We start from the raw sequence: 23,360 nt of genomic DNA, 5'->3' as shown, positions 1-23,360 counted from the left end.
GAAGCTCGGGAGACCGAGTCTTTGGTGGGGAGACCCTGCTCTAGGGTCAAAACCCCCACTACCTTAGGTGCACTCGCTCTGTCTGGACAAGGCGCACCAGCGGGGCACCCATTGCCAGGGCGCGCGTCGCCCGCGTCTCTCTAGGAAGAGGTCGCAGCCAGCGCGGACAGCTCTTTCGCGGGAGTGCGCAGCGCGACACCGCCTAGAAGCCGTGACCCCAGCTGGCCCACCCCGGGGCTGGGGCCCTGAGCGCGCGCTCCCAAGAGGCGGCGCCGGGGCGGGGCGCGCGGCCGGGGGCGCGCTCCTCCCCCTCGCTGGCGTCCGGGCAGGCGGCGCCGACCCCCCGCGCGTCGCACATGGAGCGCTGGACCGAGGCGGCGACCGCGGGCAGCGGCGCTTCAGTGGCGCGCTCAGCCGGCCCCTCCCGCTCCTGTGCGCTGCTCCTCCGGGTCCGCGTGCGCGGTCACCATGGCGTCCAGTGAGGAAGACGGCACCAACGGCGCCTCCGAGGCTAGCGACGAGAAGGAAGCTACCGGCAAGCGGAGACGCCTAGGCTTCCTGGCCACCGCGTGGCTCACCTTCTACAATATCGCCATGACCGCCGGGTATGTGCGCGCGAAGGTCCTTCCACGCTCCGCACGCACTTGTGCGGTCCCTTCGCGATCGGGGCTCGGGGACGCGGGGAGCGCGCGCTCGCAGGGCTGCCGGGGGTCGAGCCGCGGCGACGGCGCGCGCACCGGGGTGGAACGGAAGCGCGCACGGGAGTTCTCAGGGGTCGAGGCGGAGGCGCGCGACGGACGTAGGGGCGCTTATGGAGCGAGAGCGCGAGTGTCGGCCAATTGGGGGGTCCCGGCGTCGCTGGCGCACTTGGAGCAGGGGCGGGGGGGGGGGAGCGCGTGTGCCCGGCCACTTGCGATCGGAGCACTCTGGGCTCGTGGCCGCGGCGCAGAGAGCCAGAGCGCGCGTGCTGGGCCCTAGGTGGTCGCGGCGGGGGCGCGCGGCGCGGTGGGGGAGGGGCGCAGCGGGGTTGAATGGAGCGGGGCGGGGCGGGCCGGCCGCCGCTCGCTGGGCATTGCCTAATACGGTGCACGGTGTGGCGCGGCGGCACGGGGCGCGGGCCGGAGGTTAAGTATAGACCCGGGCAGGAATGTGGGGCTGACCCACGGGGGAGGCGACTGTGGCCCAGCCGCCTCCGCCTGCTGTTGAAGAAACCGCCGGGTCTGTTTCCCCGAGCCAGGAGCTGTCCGCTGGCTGTGGACAACGGACCCTGGGCTTGTGGTTCTTGGTGCTGTGTATCGCTGGACAGTGTCTTCACCTACTGTTTCTTCTTCACCTACAGTTTCTTTTTAAGCATGACACTTAGAAATGCCCACTTGGGACTTTGTTTGAAACACATGGAGCAGGGCAGATGTCCAGTGTTGTTCCGGCCTTACCCTTTCCAGATTTCCCGTCTCCTCCACCCTCCGGCCCACCTCCTCTGCCCCCAACCCTCCAGGCTTAGTGTGAGTTGGAAGTTAGGATCATACAAGATCAGTCTTCAAAGGGCTGTCAAGTGACTTATGGGTCTACGGTGGCTTAAACCCATTATAAAAATGTCCTTTGCTATCTTCCCTTTAGAAAGTTACTTTGTCAATATCTTCGCACGTTTTAAGTTACAGAGTTGCGAAGAAATGTTTAGTATTTACAACAGTCTCTGAGGTTTATAGAAATCATGTGAACTTTTCTATAAATTGAATTGACCTGTTAGCTACGTCAAGTGTAGAAAAATGCAATTCTTCTACTTAACAAATGTTCCTGTTGATCATCTAACATATAATACTGAACATCAAATATAGTTCATAAATATGTATTTATTGAGGGTTACTGTGTGCCAGGGACTGTGCTGTTTTCCTTTGGCTATGTCTTCTAATTTTTAGTTTTCTGTGAGGGGGTACAGGAGAAACCTTAAGTCACTGGCTGGAAATCACAACCAGAAAGTGTCAGGCATGGATTTCCACAGAGACTGACTCCAGAGTTGTGCAGCTTCATCTTCTTGCTGCCCCAAATTATAGACCTTTGAAAGTTCAGAAAACGAGCCGGCTTAAAACGACAATTGGCAGACAGTTCAGTGCCCACGGTGCTCCGTTGCCTTAAAATGCAACAGGGGCTGAGAGAGTCCCCTCTCCTCGGAGACAGTCTCACCAAGTTAGTAAACGTTTTTACCCACCTTATGTTAGTTGATTGGCTGTCCCTTCCCTGTTCAGCCTGCTTTTTTTTTTTTTTTTTTTTTTTTTTTTTTGCCACGTTAACTGTTTCAAAAGTGAAAACTTGCTGCATAATCCCAGTTTAAGATCTTGAATGAAAATGTTAAGGTGTTCCCTGGGTTACCTTCTCCCGTTTTAAGGGACTTGGGGCTGTCCTCATTGAAGACCATTTTTACGTACTCCCCAGTTCACCTTTCCAGTGTTCTTGATTTTGAAACCCCCAACTCTGTTTTTCAGGGTGCATTTTACAGCTCTCTCCGTCTCTGCCTAAGCTGTTCCCTCTTTCCGTGATGCCATCCTTATTCTCGTGGCTGAAGCAGTGTGTTTGAAGTTTTCTAGGCTCCCTTGCCTCGAGGGGCTCATGCTTTGTGTTTTCACACTTCAGTCCTCTCTGCCCTCCTTTCCAGCCAGCCACTGCTTATCCTAAACATGTCTTTCATTTGTACTGAGGGCCCACTGTTACTCTTATCAAAGCAGAGTACTCAGATGCAGCAATCCACGTAGTTCTGTGAGCCGCCTATAGATAAGCTTTTATATTTCCTTACTTATCATTTGAGCATCTGATTCCCTTCAAGTTTATGCCCAAATCTCTATCCTTAGGGAGACTTTGCCTGGACATCTTCTGTGATGTACTAGTACATCCTGACTCCTTGATTTTTCTCCGTCCCACTTACTGTTACTCAACCATACCATATATTGTGCTAATTCTTCATTGTAAGCTCTAGGAAGTCATAAATACTTATTGAATGAATGAATGAATGAGTGAATGAGTGAGTGAATATCTTGTAGAACATTGGTGATGAATGTCTTTTGTATAAGATCCTGTTTCGACTTGATATTCAATTATGTCATTCTAATTTTCATAACTCTATTTTATATTGTTATATAAGACTGTATGGAAGAAATGTACAATTATGGATTAAGTCAGGCCCTAGTGACATTTTAAAGTCCTTCTACCCTGACCCTGTGGAATAATTAGTGGCTTTAGGCAAATCCAGAGTACAGGCACTTTTAAAGGAGGGATTTTTATGAATATATATATATATATATATATATATATATATATATATATATATGGCTTACTCATAAGTTCTTGACTAGAGTAAAGAGCATCTGTGCTTTACTTTCCAACAAACCCATAGAGGCTAATGCATTGTCTTAGGTCAAGTGGGGAATGTAAGACATGTATATTCCAGGCTCGTCCTCGAAGAAGCACAGCCTGGACATTTACAGGTAGATACTAATTGCAATAAAGATGGAATAGGATGAGTGAATACAAAACAGGAGCCAGAGGACTGAGAAGACAGGGAGACTGAGAGAAATCTTTGTGAAGGAGATGAAGGCATTTGAACAGATCTTTGAAGGCTAAGCCAGGTTTACCAGACACGGTTGAGAAGATAGCCTGTGCTAGTATAGAGACAGGATACTGGGAGACATCAGTTAGGCAACACCAATGGCCCTGAAGCAGATAGACAGGTAGCTCGGCTGCTCAGCCCGTCCATTGTAAGGCTGCAGGTGCCTTGCTGATGTGTGGATTTTATTTTTTAAACACTGTGAAACTTTTGATGAAAGGTTCTGTAGTGCAATAAAGTTGATAAATTGTTTGACCTTTGAGCCTTAGTTTTCCCATCCGTAGAACTGGAACAACACAACTGCTTTGCTAGATTATTACAGGGGTAAAGAGATGATAGCTATGAAGTTCTTAGCAGAGGTGTTTGATGAACAGATGCAGGAGTCGGTGTATTGGCCAAAAAGGGTTGCTGCTTAGTAATTTGTGCCTCACACTTCAGGAAGAAGTATCCTATCCCTAGTGGTTAATTTGAAATTACACTTCATGGGGGAAAAAAAAGAGAAACTATTTAAGATTTTTTCTTTTCACTGTTATACTGAATGTACCTTGATAGAAAAATAAATCAAATTTCATTTCCCAAAATGTTAATAGCCATATCTTGCTATGGATGGTAGATTGAGTGAATGGATATACCACAGTTGGTTTATCCATTTACCTGTTGATGGGTATTTCTTGTTTGGGACTGTAATATATTTAACATTCATGCACAGGTCTGCATGTGGATTTTTGCTTTCATTTTTCTTGGATAAAGATTTAAAAGTTTAGTGGTTCTGTCATAGAGTAACCACATGTCCAATGTCTCAAGACACTCAGCTCTTCTCCCAAGGTGTAATGCCATTTTCCCTTACCATTAAAAATAAATGAGACAGTTCCTGCATGTCATTGGCAACTATTGGTATGGCCAATGATCACTGTCCATCGCTGAATACAGTTAGGACGGGAACTCAAACAGGGCAGGAACCTGGAGGCAGGAGCTGATGCAGGGGCCATGAAGGAGTGCTGGATACTTGTTCCTCATGGCTTGCTTAGTCTGTTTTCTTACAGATCCCAGGACCACCAGCCCTGATGACCCCACCTACAATGGATTGGGCCCTCCCCCATCAATTACAGCCCCTTCTCCATCAATCACTAATTAAGAAAATGCTCTATAGATTTGTTTACAGCCTGATCATATGAGAGCATTTTCTTAATTGAGGTTCCCACCTCTTAAATGACTCTAGCCCGTGTTAAGTGGACATAAAATTAGCCACCACACCCAGTAAGTATATTGTATATCCTCAGGGTGAATTTAATTTTCATTTTCATGACCAATGATACTGGATATGTTTTCATGGGCTTACTTGTTGGTAAGCTTGAATGTCTTCTTGGGCTTAATGTCTGTTTAAATCTCTTGCCAATTATTTTGCTTTGATGTGCTGTTTGGTTTCCTAATATTAGCTTTTAATAATTCTTTAAGTAGCCCTTTGCCAGGTATGTGATTTGCAGATACCTTCTCCTGGTTCCTGCTCTCTTTCATCAGTGGCTCTCAGAGAGCAGGTACTCCTAATCCTAAGTCTGCGCTGTCTCTGAACCTTTCCATTTAACTCTTTATGGGCATGGGTGCCTATTTGCAGGCAGTCAAAGCATTCATGTGTTGACTGCAGAAGGAAGTAGCAATTTAGTCTAGGAAATGCAATTAAGAGTTGAAAATGGATTACATATGCAAGTACAGCGGTGTATGAATTGGAGGCATCCCTCCTGCAGGCCTAATTGTTAATCTCAAGGGGGTACAAAGAAGAAATTCCAAATTAGGGTGACATTTTTCAACCGTGGTGGAAATGGTAGATTCAGGCAGTGAGCAGAGACTAACATCACAAAGAAAGAACAGCCAGAAATGTTTTAGTCCTTTAGAAATACACCAGAAAACTTGTTAAAGTAGCCTTGTCAGAGTCTGATGGAGCCCTAGAACTAACTGCCAATTTATAGAAATGTAGGAGGCAGAACATAGTGAATGACTTAAAACCTCAAGTATCCAGTTAGATCAAGACAGTGGCACATACCGCAGGCCCAGCCACCCAGTGTCCACCAGACAACTTGAAAGAAAGGGATGAAGGGAAGGGGAGGGAGAAGGAGACCTGTAGATTCAAGAGACACACCAAATAATTAGAATAGATGAATCCTGTTTAAAGTGTGTGTGTGTGTGTGTGTGTATACACACGCACATGCACGTATGCGTGCCGTGCACATGCTCTGATGCTTATGTAGTCAGAGGACAAAGTTCAGGAGTCAGTTCTCTCCTCCTACCATGTGGGTTTCAGGGACCAAATTCAGGTCATCAAGTTTAGTGGTAGACACCTTTTCACCCATCTTGCTAGCCCTCAATGTTTTATAACAGCCAGAAGTCGTTATTTTTATGTAGGGCACTGAGGATTATAGTTTTAATTATAAAGATAGTAATTTTAGAGATATACAATAAAGTATTCAGGACCACATTAGTGAGTGTCATGGATCTAGTTAAAATTAATTAGAGCAGTATCAATAGTAGAGGCCTTGATGCAACAAGATGACCACAGCATGGTAGTCCTTGAAGCTGGATGGTAGGCACATGGGGGCATCTCTTTACCATTGTATATAATTTTGTGTAAGTTTGAAGCTGTTTTATAGTAAAAATCATAATGTAAGTTTTCCAAAAGAACTATGAATATACATAACCAAGTGCTTCAAAGAACAGGTGTTGTGTCTAGAAATCTAGAAGAAATCTTTAAGAAAAAGTGCTAGAAGTTCGCTAAAAGAAAGAGATAAACTTGTCAAGGACATTGGAGCCAGTGTGACATAAAAAAACCCCTTCATTTTGTAGGTTCTGACATATGTTGCTTGTCCCAGCACTGTCCTCTTATCTTTACTTGCTAAGTTAGTGCAGTTTGAGCTAAAATAAATCATGTCCCATTTATCTCACATCTAGTTTAGCACCTCCCTATCTTAGTAATACTTGCTGAAAGAGGAATTAATGGACGAATGAATGAAAAAAAGCAAGCAGAAACCCCTTTGAAACAGTTTTTGATTGTTTGTTTTTGCGTTAAGAGAATCTGATGGGTTTGTTTGTTTGTTTGTTAGGCTTGAGAATCTGGCTTGTCAAGGACGAAAATTGAATCTATTTGAGTTCATGTAATTGATATTCCTAGCACATTTAAAAGAAAACAAACATCCCTCAAACCAATTCCCAATGCTATGATATATCTCTATGTATTTATGTATGTAAGTATGTATGTATGTATGTATGTATCTATGTATTCATCTATCTATCTATCTATCTATCTATCATCTATAACACACACACACACACACACACACACACACACACACACACATATATATATATATATATATATATATATATATATATATATATATAAAATTATTAAACTGATACCCAAAGTTTGCTAAATGTAGGGCCCTTAGAGAACCTTTGGGCATTCTTGGTGAAGGTATCCATGGGAAATGAGGTCTGATTAGTTTATATACATCTTGGCCTTGTTTACTGAAACGCAGATGGAGTCAAAGCCCTGCTGGTCTTTTCCAGCTCCCGTGCCTCCGTTTGTTTTCACTTGTATAGCATGTAGCTGGTACAATGCTGCCACCTATGGGACAGTACCAAACTTGAAATACCACAGAAATACTGTTTAAAATGTGAAGAACACTTAATGCTTTGACGATTTTGTTGTTGTTGTTGTTGTTAACTTAGTAATTGCCTCACAAATTAGATTTTATAGGAGTCTAACTTGTCTCTGCCAGGTGTATGGAAAATGAGTATGTCTCCACTAACTTTTTTGGTTTTCTTATTAGAACCTTAGGGACTTAGAACCAAGGTTGATAAAGTTATTACGTTTTGAGCTGCTTAGAACATCTTTAAACCAGTGCTTCAGGAATAGCTCAGTACTGATTCTAGAAATTGCCCTTACAGAAGTCAGGGTCATGAGCTGAATCAAATAAAGCTGTGATGTGATAGGACAGAGGTTTGGGGACTTTAGAGACTCATCCCCAACCTTGCCCAGTATCTTACTCCAAGAGGCATTCTGTAAGTTTTTTTCCCCCAATGTTAAGGATTGAGCCGACTATTTCCTGTGTAGTCGGTGGCAGTCTACCAATAAGCAGGCAGTCTACCACAGAGCTATGTCCTCAGCAGGAGGCTTAGGAAATTAACCTCTTTATTATGAGTAGACTCTTAAAAATCATACTATCAAAATGTTTGAGCACAGTCTCTCCCTAAGACTTTGCAATATAAGGTAAGCATGGATGATTCTGGGATCATAGTGGCTGAAGTCAGCCCAAGACACTCAGCTCAGGAGCTCAGGAGTGGGGGCTCTAGGTCTCAGCTGGCTTGGCTGTGTGTCCCTCTGTGTCTGCTTCTTTATCAGAAAAAAAAACAAAACCCACGAATAATCCTTCAGAAGTTTGCTGCAAGGACCAAAATTGGTGTGTGGCCATGTCTGAAACAGAGCTGAAGATCCACTTACTGTCTTTGCTGTAGTTGTTAGTATTTCTGCATCACAGAAGTCTGATGGTGTTAGACATTTGCTTGGCTTTGTGTTGTCCTGTCCAGTGTGCCCTGTGCCAAGCAGGGGGAGAGGAGAGTGGTTCTGCATGTTGCACTCTGTCCTTCAGTTCTGTCAAGGCTGTATAGTCACTGCTATCTTTATAAAGGAATGCATTTAAGCCAGTGGTTCAGCCTTCCCAATGCTGTGACCTTTTAATACAGTTCCTCATGTTCTGGTGACCCCCAACTATAAAATTATTTTTCATTGCTACTTCATAACTGTAATTTTGCTATGTTTTGAATCATAATGTAAAGATCCGTGATTTCCCAGTGGTCTTAGGTGACCCCTATGAAAGGGTTGTTTCATCCCTGAAGGGGTTGCAACCCACAGGTTGACAACTGCTGATTTGACTGTACACGTTGATACGTCCCTCTCTTAAAGCCTAGGGTAAATGCTCATGTCTGTAGATGGAGTGGTCCAGGCTTTCAAAAGCCACTGATGAGGCAACCTTCTTAAGCTTCAGCATACAGGAGTGGAGATGGAAACCAGGAAGTTAGCTCTCACCAGGAACTATGTCAAGTGTGTGATGAGTGTACCAGAGAGCTGCTGTCCACAAGTGTAAATTCATGGAGGAGAGTGCATACTTAACATAGATCTGTAAGCTGAAAAGGGGTCAATACATGTTCTTTTCTTTTTTAAAAACTCCAACATTTGGTTGGGAGTGCTGGCAAGTATCCTCACTCCTAGCATGTGGAAGATAGAAGTAGGCAGATCTATATGACTTTGAGGTCAGCCTAGTCTACACAGTTCTAGACCAGCCAGGCCATCACAGTAAGACCTGGCTTCCAACAACAGTAACTCTTTGAAACCAGGCTCATATTTGATCTGTATGTATCTCTTCAATATTCCAGCCATTGGTTTTGTTTAGGGAAGATTAATAAATGATTCTTATTAAAGTTTTCTGTGTGTGCCTACATAAATTATAAGCTGTATTTTCTTATTTATTTATTTATTTTATATTTTATTTACATTTCAGATGCCATCCCCTTTCCCCTCCCTAGAAAGCCCTATCCCATTTCCCCTCCTCCTTTTAAGCTGTATTTTCTTATGGTTTCAGCTTTTTGATAGCTTTTTAACTTGAGACTTGTACTGGTTAGTTTACTTATTGTTAACCTGCTACCTGGGCAGAGGGAAAAATCTACTGAGGAATTGCCCAGATTAGAGATTAGATCAACCTGTGGGCCTGTTTGTGGAACATCAGCTTACTTGATGATTGATGGGGGAGGGCTGAGCCTCCTGTGGGCGGGACCATCCCTAGGCAAGTAGGTCTGGGCTGTATAAAGAAAAAAAAAGCTAGCTGCGGAAGGAAGCAAACCAGTAATCGGTTCCTCCATGGTGTTTGGTTCAGTTTCTGCCTAGATTTCCCTCCATGATGGTCTGCGACCCGGAAATGTAAGCTGAAACAAACCCTTTCCTCTCCAAGTTGCTTTGGATCCGAATGTTTTATCACAGAAATATAAGGAAAGTGGCACTGTGACATTATGTAATTATAAATTCTTTGATAATCGCATTCTTTTTTAAATACACGCAGCTACTTCTGTAATCTGTCAGTTTAATTGCTGAAAACAAGCACATCTCAGCCACTGCTTGTCTGTAGTCAGCCCCTCGTATATTCCAGAGAATGCCTTCTGTTCTCTCTTTTTCCTCTGGGCTGTTTTTGTTTGTTTGTTTTCAAAATAACGAACCAAGAACAAATATTACTGTAGAGTTTTTGGCATATGTTTTCAAGAAGTTCAGTGAGTCTTTAAGGGTAAATATACACGTCAGAATCATCTTGAACTTTATTAACAGGTATAGTCCTGAGACACTAAGTACATTTACGATTTGGGTGGCTGTCATCACAGTTCATATCCCTAAGTTCATCACAGACAACAAAATTCTGCACACATTAGACACTAACTCCTACTCGCCCTTTTCCCCAGTGCCTGACAACCACCAGTCTTTCAAAGCCTAGGATTCCAGTAACCCTTGGTACCTCATGTAGATGAAGTAGAGTATGTGTCCTTTTGCAACTGGCTTATTTCCCTCAGTACCTGCCTTCAGGGTCCACCTATGTCATAGCATATACTGTAGTCCCTTCTTTTTAAAGACAGAATAATATTCTGGGCCTGTAGGAAGGAGTCCCATAGATAGGAATGTCAAGCACTGGTATATTTCTGTCTACACTGTTGGTTTATTGCAGAGCGCAACATGAGTGAAATAGGGTGGCTTGAATTTAGGTACCATGGACTGACTACAGTCAGTCAGCGACCGATACCTGTTGCTTCTACCTTTTAGTTACCACTAATAGTAAATAATGCTGCCATAATTGCATGCATGTAGCAGTAATGTTAGTTCTGATAGAACTTTGTAAAATGCTTTTATTTTCCCTAGGTGGTTGGTTCTAGCTATTGCTATGGTACGCTTTTATATGGAAAAAGGAACACACAGAGGTTTATATAAAAGCATTCAGAAGACACTTAAATTTTTCCAAACATTTGCTTTGCTTGAGGTAAGTTTTTTTCAGTATGTCTGCTGTGGTGTTTATTTGGAAATACTTCAGTTGAACAATGGGAATCCTCATTTGCTAATTACATAATACCTATGGGCTTGTTTCCTACCCCTGCCGATGGGTATTTAATGTTCATGTTATTGACTTGTCGTTTCTCAATTTCCCTACAGGTAGTCCACTGTCTGATTGGTGAGTTTTTCCTTTAATTTTATACTTTTGTTTTAAAGTGCCTGTGAGGCAGTCATTGACTCAATTTCTCTTCCAGGAATTGTACCCACTTCTGTGCTTGTGACTGGGGTCCAAGTGAGTTCAAGAATCTTCATGGTATGGCTCATTACTCACAGTATAAAACCCGTAAGTGATGCGGACATGTTGTCTACTTGAGCCACGGGGAAGCTTTTCATTCTTAGAAACCTAAAGTACTAACACTCTAGTGTTTCGGGAAGCCCAATGATTGCGCAAAGAGAAGGTGGGCTTTGGTGTCGAATAGGCCGTATCCTCTGTTAAGAGCATCTGCTCCTGTGTTTTCTGGATGGGAACACATTTCCATCCAGCTGAATTTTTCTTTTCTATTAGGTTACATTTCTTCTTAACCTAAGTCATTAAAAAAAAAAAAAAAAAACCTTCGAAGTTGTCAGTGTAAATAGTTATTTGCTTCTCGTTGTTTAGCACAGGCATTAAAACAACAGGCAGATGTAAATGTAGTCTTACATCTGAACCGATAGAAAACACTTGCATTAAAAGTTGTAGCTTTTAGATCTCGGACAGGACATTTCAGAGAGCTGTTGCACGTGGTGACTGCAGATGTTGACAATGTCTACTTGAAAGTTGTTGACAGTAGGGTTTAAAAGTGTTTACCCCAAACACATGAGAAATATGCCAAGGTAAAGTGTAAGTTAATTAGCTTCAGTCAGCCATTCTGTAATGCGTACATATTTTCAGAACAGCATGTTATGTACCATAAATATATGCAGTTTTAATTTGCTAATTAAAATACATTTTGAAAGTTAAGGTTGAAGAACTTAGAGGAAAAATAGACACATTATTTATGGACGCATGACAGGAGACAGACCTAATTACTGAATCTAATTAGTGGTTTTAACGATGTAGACAAAACAAACACTGTGCAAGTCTCTCTGAGGATGTTGGGCCTTTTAAACCCGTGTCAGAAACATTTCTCAGCTTGACCCTTCTGACCTTCTTGACAGCCTCCGTAGTCTCCTGTCCACTTGAGGACAGATCTCTGGCTTTCTTTCCATCCCTCAGATTCCTTTCTCGTCTCCTCTGTGCTTTGGGGCTGACACCTAACCTCCTCTCCATTTCCTCTGTGCCTCCCTGGCCTCGTGTCTGTGTGGGGACAGATCTCTGACCTTGTTTCCTCTCACTCCTCTGCACGTTAGCCTTCTTGACGGGGATCTTTTGCTCAACTGACTTGAACCACCTGTCTGTAGCCAGCACTGAGTACACACCGCACACACTGCCCAAGCGTTTTCTAAAGTTGCTTTCTAGTTTAAAAGCAGGTCTACCACATTGACAGACCAGCAGAACGATGACTCTAGACAGTGAAGGAATATAATATTGGCCAGGACCACAGAGACTCTGAAGAAGGAGAAAGAAGGAAGGCAGAGTTGTGTAGCTGACACTACCTAGAGGAAACCATTAAAGAGAAGTTACGGACGGGGAGGTCCTAAGGGGGAAAGGAGGCTCCTGGCCCTTTCACACCCTGGAGGCTCTATCCCTTGAGTTTATTATTTGATTTTCTCTGACAGTAGCTTCCCATTGACATTTATCAACAACTAATTAATTAATTCAGTCAATATTTAGTGAACGTATTCTATACGTCTCGTATTAATGCCTGGATTTCCAAAAATCGAATACGGCAACTGCAGCTCTCACTCTGCTGGATGCTGGGTACACAGGTCACGCAGCGGCTGTGCAGCCACTCTGTGCCTGACACTATGCTGAGGATGTGGCTGTCAACAAAGCAGAAGGGTTTCTGACCCTCTGAGCCTGTGATGGAGGGAATCTAAATACATAGTTATGAAAATGCTGAGTTGATTGCCTTTAAGACAAGAGCACAGTAGGCATTACATTTTATAGCTAGAGTTTAGTGTCTTCTGGGAAGTGACTGGAGCTGCCAGAGACAAAGGTGTATGTAAGATGAGTGAGCACTGACTGATGTATTAGAACATTTTCAATTCAGATGGATGAGTGTTAATCCAGAAAGTCGTGTCAGAATGGGAAGGTGAGCTAGGAGCTGAACAGGCCTTGGAGAGGCTTAGGACTTGTGTTAGACTGAATCACCGTGACAGTGTGCTTGACACAAACAACTTAACAATGAAGAGACTCATTTGAGGTCATGGTTTTAGAGGTTTCAGCATATAGTCCTTGCCTCCTAGGCCATGTGGAGGGACAGCATCCTGGCAGCAGGAATATGTACAAATTACTCAGCTCACAGTAGAGACAGGAGGTGGAGAGAATAAGGGATCAGGAATCAGGTGTAACCTTCAAAGCTCTACCTCTCCAGGGACCTGTGTCCTTCAGCTATGTCCCCTCTGCCAATTTCCATTGTCTCCCCAAGTAGTGCCACCACCAGGCATGTTTGACACATTCAACCCATAACAGGAATGTTTGCAGGGGCTGGGTAATCTCAGAGCTGGGTCTTAAGAGATGAGAAAGGGTTTTGTATGGGAAAAACTAATTCTAATTAGAGGTATCGGCATGTGTAAAGATGTTCTAAGCATAACCGGGAAATAATACAAACTAGAACATTACCACAGTGAGGAGTGGAGAGAGATAAGTAACTGCAGATGAAGTTGTGGAGGTTACTGAGCTCAGACTAGGAGGACCTTTATATAGTATTCAGGTGTTAGAATTTACCTTTTTAGTCTGTTAAGCAAGGAGAGATCAATGCTAAGTTTCATATCATATGACTTAGTCTGATTTCATCACCATCACCACCACCACCATCATCATCATCATCATCATCATCAGCTTTGTTTTATTTTTAAGAAAACTTTCGTGTTGGAGAGGAGAATAAAGAAATGAAAACCACTAGGAAATAGTTAGAATGGTCCAACTGTGACTTGATAAAGCTGGAACTGAAATCCGAATGTTAGGGACAAAGAAGAATGGCCAGATTAGAGAGTTGGTATCTTCAGTCACTGTTCTATTGCTGTGAAGAGTCATCATGACCAAGGCAGCTCTTATAAAAGAAAGCCTTTAATTGGAGGCTTACTTAGAGTTTCACAGCGCCAGTCCATTGTCATCATGACAGCAAGCAGATGGGCATAGTGCTGGAGCAATAGCTGAGAACTGAGCTTCATAGGCAGCAGACAGAGAAAGAGAGAGAGAGAGAGAGAGAGAGAGAGAGAGAGAGAGAGAGAGAGAGAGAGAGAGAGAGACTGGGCCTGGCTTGAGCTTTTGAAAGCACATCCCCCAGCAGCACACAAGGCCACACCTACCCCAGCAAGGCCACACCTACCCTAACAAGGCCACACCCACCACAAGGCCACACCCACCCTAACAAGGTCACACCCACCCCACCAAGGCCACACCTACCCCACCAAGGCCACGCCTACCCCACCAAGGCCATACCTTGTATACCTTCCCAAACAGTTCCACCAATTGGGGGAGAGGGATCCAAGCTTTAAATATATGAGCCTATAGGAGCCATTGTCATTCAGACTGCCATAATATCGCAGTAGCGTTTGTATGATTTGATGACTACTAGGAAGTTGGAAGGGCAGATTGTTCCCATTCAGCTTTCAAGGCGACATTGCTGTCCCAGGATATTAATCACATTTACTGGCTGGACTGAGGAATGAGGGAGCAAATATCAGTAAGTAGTCAGGCCTTCCAACTATAACCAACTATAACCAATTACGTAATGGTGACTTCATTGTGTCCCGCATTCCATTATAATAAAGGGCGACAAACAATCTAAAAAAAAATTTGCTTATCTCACTGGACAAAAAGCCGGAGGTTGAACGGGACTGTGGCTTTCTCTAATCTGCAGATCCAGAATGAAGAGAGCGTGGTGCTTTTTCTGGTCTCCTGGACTGTGACTGAGATCACTCGCTATTCCTTCTACACATTCAGTCTCCTCGACCACTTGCCGTACTTCATTAAATGGGCCAGGTGGCAATGTCTTGCCTTCTAGTTCCTTCCCGCCCTGTGCATGCTGACCTTGTGTGCTGAGCTAACACGGGAGAATTGCATTTGGGTCACAGCTCCACGATGCCAGAATGCTACTGCTTGGGTCACTAGCAGTGTTTTAACATAGGTACTAAAAGCTGAATTTCAATGGTTATAGGCACATAGTAGTACCAAAATATATTTTATGTAAAATCATATTCCTAAGTAATATCCATCCGTAAGTGATCTCAGTTGGTCACTTATTTTATTATTTTGGAAAGTACAATATACATTTTGGGAGTTACATTATAAATGTTTGCTTTAAGGTATTATGTGGAGATTTATTTATTTATTTATTTATTTATTTATTTTGGCTTTTCGAGACAGGGTTTCTCTGTATAGCCTGGGCTGTCTTAAAACTCACTCTGTAGACCAGGCTGACCTCGAACTCAGAAATCCACCTGCCTCTGCCTCCCAAATGCTGGGATTAAAGGCTGAGATTTATTTTTATTATTTTTGATTTTGTACATATATATGTATCTGAGTGAGTGTCGGCATCCTTGGGGGCCAGAGGCATCAGATTCCCTTGCAGCTGGAGTTGCAGGTGTTTGTAAACACCCTGATATGGGTGCCTGTAACCAAACCCTGGCCCTCTTCAAGAGAGCAAGTGCTCTTAACTGCCGAGGCAGGACCCCTTCCATACCTTTTCTAGTCAGCAGGAGAGCATGTCAACCTAGCACTTCAACACCAGTACTTGGAGGCTGCCAGCAGTGTTCCTTCCCAGCCTTCTGATATTATAAGTAGTGCTGCAAAATATTAGAGACAATACCATATCTCTCATTTCTGTTCTTCAAAAACTGACTTTTTTTTTTTTTAGATTTGTTATTGGATTTTTTATTTATTTACAATACAGATATCATCCCCTTTCCCCATTTCCCCTCCTTAGAACCCCCATCCTATCCCCCCTCCTTCTTTTATACCATTTTAATTACATGCATGTATTAAGGTCAGTTCTAGGTTGAGGTTACAAACTGATTTTTAAGCCCAGAAGTTGATGCGTGCCTTTCATGCTAGCACGTGGAAGGCGGAAGCAGGTGGGTGGTTTCTGTGAATTCAAAGCCATCCTGGTCAAACTGGTGAGCCCCAAGCCTGCCATCACTACACAGGGAGACCTGTCCTAAAAACAAAACAACTAGCCAGATGATGGCAGCCCATGCCTTTAATTCCAGCACTCAGGAGGCAGAGGCAGATGGATCTCTGAGTTCCAGGTCAGCCTGGTCTACAGAGAGAGCTCCAGGATAGCTAGGGCTACACAGAGAAACCTTGTCTCAAAACACCAAAAACAAAACAAAACAAAACAACACACCCCCCCCCAAAACAAACAAAACAAAATAGCTTCTGACATCTGTATTAATACATGCTTAATTTTTCATACTTGCTCCAGATCCCCATGTATTAAAAGCCTAACATTTTTTTTAAAAACTCATGTATTATGCATGTTTAATAATATTCTAATAAATTAGAATAAATAAATACATAAATAAGAAGGAAGTAAAACTTTAAAAATTATTCACAACTCCATTATGCAAAGGCATCACTGTTGACTGTAATTTTTAGACTCTTAGACTTAAAATATTCTTTGGTTCCTCTTTAGACATCTTTACCTCATAATGTTACACACAATACAGTGCTCTAAAACTGTATCTCAATTCACTGTTTGCCATAAGAAGGTTGCAAAGTTAGGTTCATTTTATCCTTATTTTACATGAAAATACGTTTACATTTAAGCATTAGGCCTTTGAAGAGGTCTGCAGCTTTGCATGCAGTTGGGCCTAATGCTAGATGGCATGGCAGTTCCGTTTTCCAAGAGCCTTTGGAACCTCTGGTTCTTTCAAACATACTAACTCAGCACACTGTCTCTGTTCATGAACTGTATTTTGTAAAGTCTTCACGAAGAAGGTAACTGTGAACACTGCATGTTTGCATAGGTCAGGCCTATTAGCATTCAGTGTCTTGGTCCTCTTGTTTGGAATGTATCTGCATGTCATACATTTCTAGAAGTGTACAGAACTCTGCTGTGTCATGCTTCAACTTGCTGTATTGAAATCATTTGTCATTTCATTAGTGTTAAGGGCTTAGTATCTGGGTATGCTAGTGTACACAGCAGTTCTATCTTTTGGGAAACGAAGGTGGGAAGTAGTCCAGGGTCAGCCTCTACTACATATGTAGTTCAAAGCCAAGTTGGCATGATGTGAGACCAATTCTAACAATTACAACAACAAAAGGTTTTACATGAACTGTTCCAACACTGAAATAGATCTGCTAATATACGTATCATTTGATTATAATTATCAATAATATTTTTTAAAGATAGAGTCTCATTTTGTAGCCCTGGCTAGCTTAGTATTATGTAGACCAGGCTGGCCTTGAGTTTACAAAGATCTGCCTTCTCCTGCCTCCTGAATGCTGAGATTAAAGGTGTGAACACCATCATGCCTAGCCATCATCATCCATAATTATGTTTCATGTCCAAACACTCTTGAAAATTTCACATATTTAAATATATTTTCCAACTTTATTAAACAATCTAAAGTAATTTTCATGTTTAAGTTCAAATGTGGAAGATATTATTCTCAAATAAAGTTTGGAAATGGATTCTTGTTTATCGTTTGACCTATCAACATTGACTACCTTGATTTTATTTACGAGTTGAAAGTGCTCCTGGATAATTTTATGTTGGGTTATGTGTTCACACTGATTTCCATTTTAATTTCAGAAGTACATTTCCTCAAAGAAATGTTAGGTAACATCTGGGAATCTCCAAGGTAGTAAGGCTTTCCATAGTTAGTGCAGGTCACAGGACAAGTATGCAAGGGGTTTTCTCCTTTGCTGTATGTGTCCTGGGGATTGAACACAGGTTGTCAGCCTTTGAAGCAAGCACCTTTACCCACCACCTAATCTTACCAGCTTGGGAGTGAACATACTACTTTTTAAAAAATCACCGGAGAGCTTCGTGAGGTTAAAAAATAAGTTAGATTAGATATTTTGTTTCAAAGGAGATTATAAAACTGGCTACAGGATTTTTAAAAGGTAAAGTTGGAAAACATTGATTTAAATAATACACACAATTATACAAGTCTGGGAAGAGAACAGGAGCATAACCCAGAAAGGCCAGAATATGTAGGGACAGCAGAAGCTCTTTCCCTTTCTTTCTGTGTAGTTCCAACCTTATCTCTTCATATGACTGTAATACATGGGAATCAGGTGACCTATCATTTGTGTGCCTGTATGTCTGTCTGTCTGTCTGTCCGTCATCCATTCATCCACCCACCCACCCACTCATCCATCCATCTATCTGTCTGTCTGTCTGTCTGTCTGTCTGTCTGTCTATCTATCTATCATCTATCTATCATCTGTTTGTCTCTGTTGCTCTTTCTTTTTCTCTCTGTCTTTTACTTCCCTCCCACCTACCACTCACCTCCTGACATACAGTGTATTATGTGTCTCAGGCTGGCCTTGAACTCTGTGTAGTGGAAGATGATTCTGAACCTCTGCTCCTCCTGCCTCTATCTCAGAGTACTGGCATTCCAAGTATGCTTTACCATGACCATTTCATGCAATGCTGGGGCTCTAACTTGGAGCTCCATGTGTGCTTGGCAAGCACTCTCCCAGCTGAATTACGTGATTCTTCTGTATAGATGTTTATTCATGCCAGCTGGGGGGTTAAATGAAACAGATGATTTTTCTATAAAAATTCTGTTGTTGTGAAGGCGATTGTGCACCATGTACTAATTACTAGTGGCTGGTGACTGACGTTGTGTTGTCAGTTTCCTCCAATAGTATGTTTAATCAGTAATCACAGTTTGACCTAAAATACCTAAATGACCTAAAATACCTGCTTTAGTCATTTGAAACTTACTACCAAATTAGGATCCTAATTAGCCTTTTAAAGGCATAGTGGTCATCATTAAATGAGCAGCTATAGGAGAAAAAGGAGCCATTATGATTATATACCCCAGAGAAGCTATTTTTAAAAAAATAATAAAATGAAACAAAAGAGCTGTATAGTCACAGTGTCCCCATTGGTGGTGTCAGTGACTTGGAGGTCGAAGCAGGAGGGTCATTTGAGACCAGGATCGGTCAAGACCAAGACCAGCCTGGCCAACACAACAGTCCCACATCGCAAAGCAAACAAATGAAATCTGCACGTATACTTTTAAATAAATTACAACGATATTTTAGTACTATGTAGAGTAAACCGCCTCTTTTTTTCCTATGTTGTTGTCACTGAGCATGGGAATTACTATTAGAAGCGAGGTGATAATTAGCAAGCATATGGTTAGATCAACAGCCCGTGTGTGATGTGGTAAATGCATAGAGAGAGATTTCTAAGTTAAAACACAGTCATAACGGAAGGGCTGTGCTGTAAAAATACAATAATCATTCTAGAGAAACAAACATCGGTGTCTTGTCTTTCTCCAGATACAATTTTTTTATCATCCTATATCCTGTTGGAGTTGCTGGGGAACTTCTCACAATATACGCTGCCTTGCCTTACGTAAAGAAATCAGGAATGTTCTCAGTAAGGCTTCCTAACAAGTACAATGTCTCTTTTGACTACTACTATTTTCTTCTCATAACCATGGCCTCGTATATACCGTGTAAGTATAGGCTTGTTAGTACTTTGATTTAATGTATAACATGCAAGTATTTGGAACAGCAACTTACACTAATTTAAAAAGGGGAAAAGAGAATCATTCCTCCCAAATACATGTTTATACGTTTGGAATAACGGAAGGGAAGTAAGTTGGTTTTTACTTTTCTTCCTTTTTTTTTTTACTGCTTATGTAAAAAGGTAAGTACATTAATATTCAAGCGATTGCTTTCTTTAAAGCATTTAAATATGCTTTGTATGGCTAAAAGAACAAAACTAAATCATTTCAAAAGCATGCATCAGTAGGACTATTGTTAAGCATCTAGCCTTCTGTGTATCAATCATAGGCATCCTACCAAGAAGATATGAGATCACTTCTACCCATTTGGCATATCTGGAGATTTAATACAAATACTCTCTAGTCTTATTTGTGTTGTTTCATATTCTTGAAAGAAATAACGCTGCTTTTTTAAAAAATGTTTTGAATAATTGAGCCTTTCCCCTAACTTCTCACTATCTTTCAACAGTTTCAATGAGTTTATGAGAGTTTTTTCTTTTCTTTTAGGTGCTAAGAGTGATAGATTTTTAAGTCTTTTTTTTTTTTCTAACGTCACTAGCAGCAAATAAAAGAAGAAAACATGATTTGTTCATCTTCTCAATAAAATAAGGGGTTGGATGTCCATGGGAAGTATAAGGAGAAGGGAGAACTTCAGAGAGCCTGAACTTAACATGGCCAGGCGACAAAGGCCTCTGATTTCTCAGGGATGTGCATGTGATATGGCCAGTCTGTGAGAGCTCCAACCCTAGAGCTTTTCTAAAACCAAAGTAGACAGAGTTCAGAGGAAGCATCCTCCTTGACCTTGTAAAGGACAAGGACAAGGTTTTACTAGGTACAGCCTGATTGACCACCTAGCCAGTGCTGGTGAGCTAAGGAAGATGGACAGACACCGTGTGTCACACCCCTTGCTTTGTAAGAGTCTCTAGGTGGGGACATCATGCTTCAAACAGAATCAGAGCTCATATAGACTGCTGTGGTCACAGGGGTGACCTGTCCTGTGGTCCCCTCGCTTGTGACCTCTGAAGTTAGTCCATAGAAACCAAGATCTTTAGAGAGTGTAATTTGAAGCTTCAAACTTCTAGCCTGCTTTTCAGGTGTCCTGGGAGATGGAAGTCTGACCTTTGCCAGTAGCAACTTCTAGCTCATTGTCCCTGGGGTCACTGAGGTTCCTCTTGCCCCAGATCAGTCTGTCAGAGACCCGTGTTTCCACATCCTCATTGCTATTAATAGATACAGCAACTGGTTTTACTTTGAATTAAAAGTAGTATTTGAATACTTAATTTCAATACTGAGAAGTTTTATCTCCCACTCACCAATGAGGGCATTCCATGTGGGAGAATTTCAGTGAACTTGTAAAAGTACCCAGGATGCAGTGCCTTCTGTTAAACTACTCAGGATTTTATGGGAGAACTCACCAGAATTCCTTGGTTTGCTTTAAATATACATATTCTGCATGTTTTAACCTGTAGATATAATATGACTGAATTTATCAGTATGGGAAGTATATAAATAAAAACTGAACCCTGTCTACATTCTTGTAGTGTTTGAACTAAGTTTTTAAAACAATTTTTGAAACACACACACACACACACACACACAGAGGCCAAAGTTGCTTGAAAAAGATATTGAACGCTTCTGCTGTGGTTATTCTGGGATGGCCTTACATATGGAGTTTATAGTGGGTACACATTTGCTCAGACACCAGCCTTTATGATGTGATTGAAAATCTTGATTCATACTGCTTCAAATTTTTCTCTAAATTTGCTGCACAGATAGCCATATATCTGGTTGATATGATCTATGCACACATTTCTGTGTGTGTACATGACAGAAGCTCCTAGACCCAGCTGTAGGGAGTGTCTGATCAGGACTCTGTTCTGGCTCTCCCTTAGACACCACATCTGGGACTATGGCCCAGGTCCGGTATCTTTCCTGATCCAAGAGTTAACCACATCATTAATGTGTGTTGTCCCGAAAGCATGTGCAGCTCTTCAGTGGGTATGGATGAAGGCTGGATGCAGTCGGGACATTCACATGCGTGTGCATGCAGGTGCTCACGGAGCCAGATACAGTCAACAGAACAGATAAAAGCAGACAGTGTGTTCTGCTGTCCTTGGTTCTGATATATTTCTGTGTTACCGACTTCTAAAAATAAACCTGATTGTCTAGGTCCATATGGAAAATGTATTTATCAAGGTATGTGAACTTGGTATGACAGAAACACCTCCAGTAGTTTATGTGTTACATGGCCTCCAGTTTTTCTTTTAGCCCCTGCTCCATAAGCACCAATGGGTTGAGTGTATCGTAGTCCTATATAAAGTGCAGGGTTCTCTCATCTTACAGGTTTCAAGCAGTGTTTAAAGCAATGACTCATCTCTGTTTTCTTTTTTTCCAATGAAGTGTTTCCTCAGCTCTATTTTCATATGTTACGTCAAAGAAGAAAGGTGCTTCATGGCGAGGTGACCGTAGAGAAGGACGACTAAATGGCCCAACAAACAAGGTGCTTTTTTCAGAAAAACCGGATTACTTGAGTCCAAGTTTTCATAATAAGAATAAACAACTTCATGAAATACCATGGATTGTATTGTTTCTTAAAATATAAGAAAAAAAAACATGGTGTTTGCCAGTATTTTTCTTCGTATTTCGCTGCATCTGTTTTTGACCACTGCAAATATTCTAAACCAGTGGGTAAGGGGTGAGGGTGAATCATTTAGGTAGCCATTGGATGTATTACCTGGGAAGAAGAATTTTGTGTTACCTTTATTAATATTCTTTACAACATGTGCTCAAGGCTTTTTAAAAAATCAATAAGTAAAAACTGGTTTAATTTAACGTGATACCTACCAATGACATCTATATTTTACTTTATAAATGAAAGCCAACACAAAATTGTAACGACTGATTGACCTTGCATTAGAACTGCCTGTCCATGGTTTCAAATTGTAGGGCAATATTTAGGATTAATATCGATATCTGGGAAGCGTGGACATAATTTTCTACGGTGAGCTTTTGATATAAAGTGGAAGCATAAAAATTTTCAAATAAATGTTCAGTATTGGAAACCATTTTCTTTTCTCTGGAGAGGGTTGGGGTTGCCGGAGACACAGCCAAGGACCTTGTGCACTCCAGGTAAGTGCTCAGTCACCAAATAACATCCTTAGTTCCAGGAGAATATTCGTTGAAGATCTTTCTAAACTGTTAAAATTATTTATCGAGCAAACTTTTATTGGCATTAATCACACAAAGACAGCTTTCTCAATCATAAGTATTTTTTAAGAGGTTAGACAAATTGCAGATGTTTATTTTGCCTACTGGCTAAAAGAAACATCTAATCATATTAATTATTTCCAGATATTTGGTGGAGCAATCTACTCTAACCTGCAGAGTTATCTTATAAAACCATGCTGTGATAAACCTTTGTGGTTCTTTATAACTCAGCATTGCTAGCTGTCTTCTGAAACATTTCGTTTTATTCTGAATTACACAGGGGAGCAGAAGTCTTATGATAAAGCGCTGACCCCATGTTTAACAGAAAGATGTCCTGAGCATTCTTCGCTTCTGCTTTAGTTAAATAAGGTCTTTAAAGACTTCTGTCCTATGGCAAAATATGCTGATTTACTGGTCAAGTTAAAAGCGAATGTAGATGTGGTAAGAAAAGAAATCCTTTGTCTGCTGCAGCTACACAGATGCAATTGTAGCTGTGAGTGTTTGGTCTAGTGTGTACTTACACATGTAACACACTCTTTTCAGATTGGCTTGTTTTTTTTGTGTTACTTGCTCCTATAGAAAATCTTCATATAGGGAGGTGGAGTTCAGAACAGTTTTTCAGATTTGTTATCAATATCTTTTTTT

The 23,360-nt window shown here is 41.8% G+C and overlaps 1 protein-coding gene across 1 annotated transcript; it reads left to right on the top strand.

The window, feature by feature from the left end:
* Positions 1–341: 341 nt before the first annotated feature.
* On the top strand, positions 342–22,122 carry Hacd1 (3-hydroxyacyl-CoA dehydratase 1). Its single transcript, XM_034510327.2, is given in 8 exon segments — positions 342–418; positions 420–605; positions 10,542–10,659; positions 10,830–10,848; positions 10,925–11,013; positions 14,678–14,799; positions 19,279–19,457; positions 21,909–22,122. Coding segments are annotated over 8 exon segments (858 nt in total). The 5' UTR covers positions 342–356; the 3' UTR covers positions 21,992–22,122.
* Positions 22,123–23,360: the final 1,238 nt, after the last annotated feature.

This window comes from Arvicanthis niloticus, chromosome 8 (genome assembly GCF_011762505.2).
Source record: "Arvicanthis niloticus isolate mArvNil1 chromosome 8, mArvNil1.pat.X, whole genome shotgun sequence".
NCBI classification, from domain to species: domain Eukaryota; kingdom Metazoa; phylum Chordata; class Mammalia; order Rodentia; family Muridae; genus Arvicanthis; species Arvicanthis niloticus.
The sequence above is the reverse complement of the archived record's forward strand: the minus strand, read 5'-3'. Positions and strand labels throughout refer to the sequence as shown.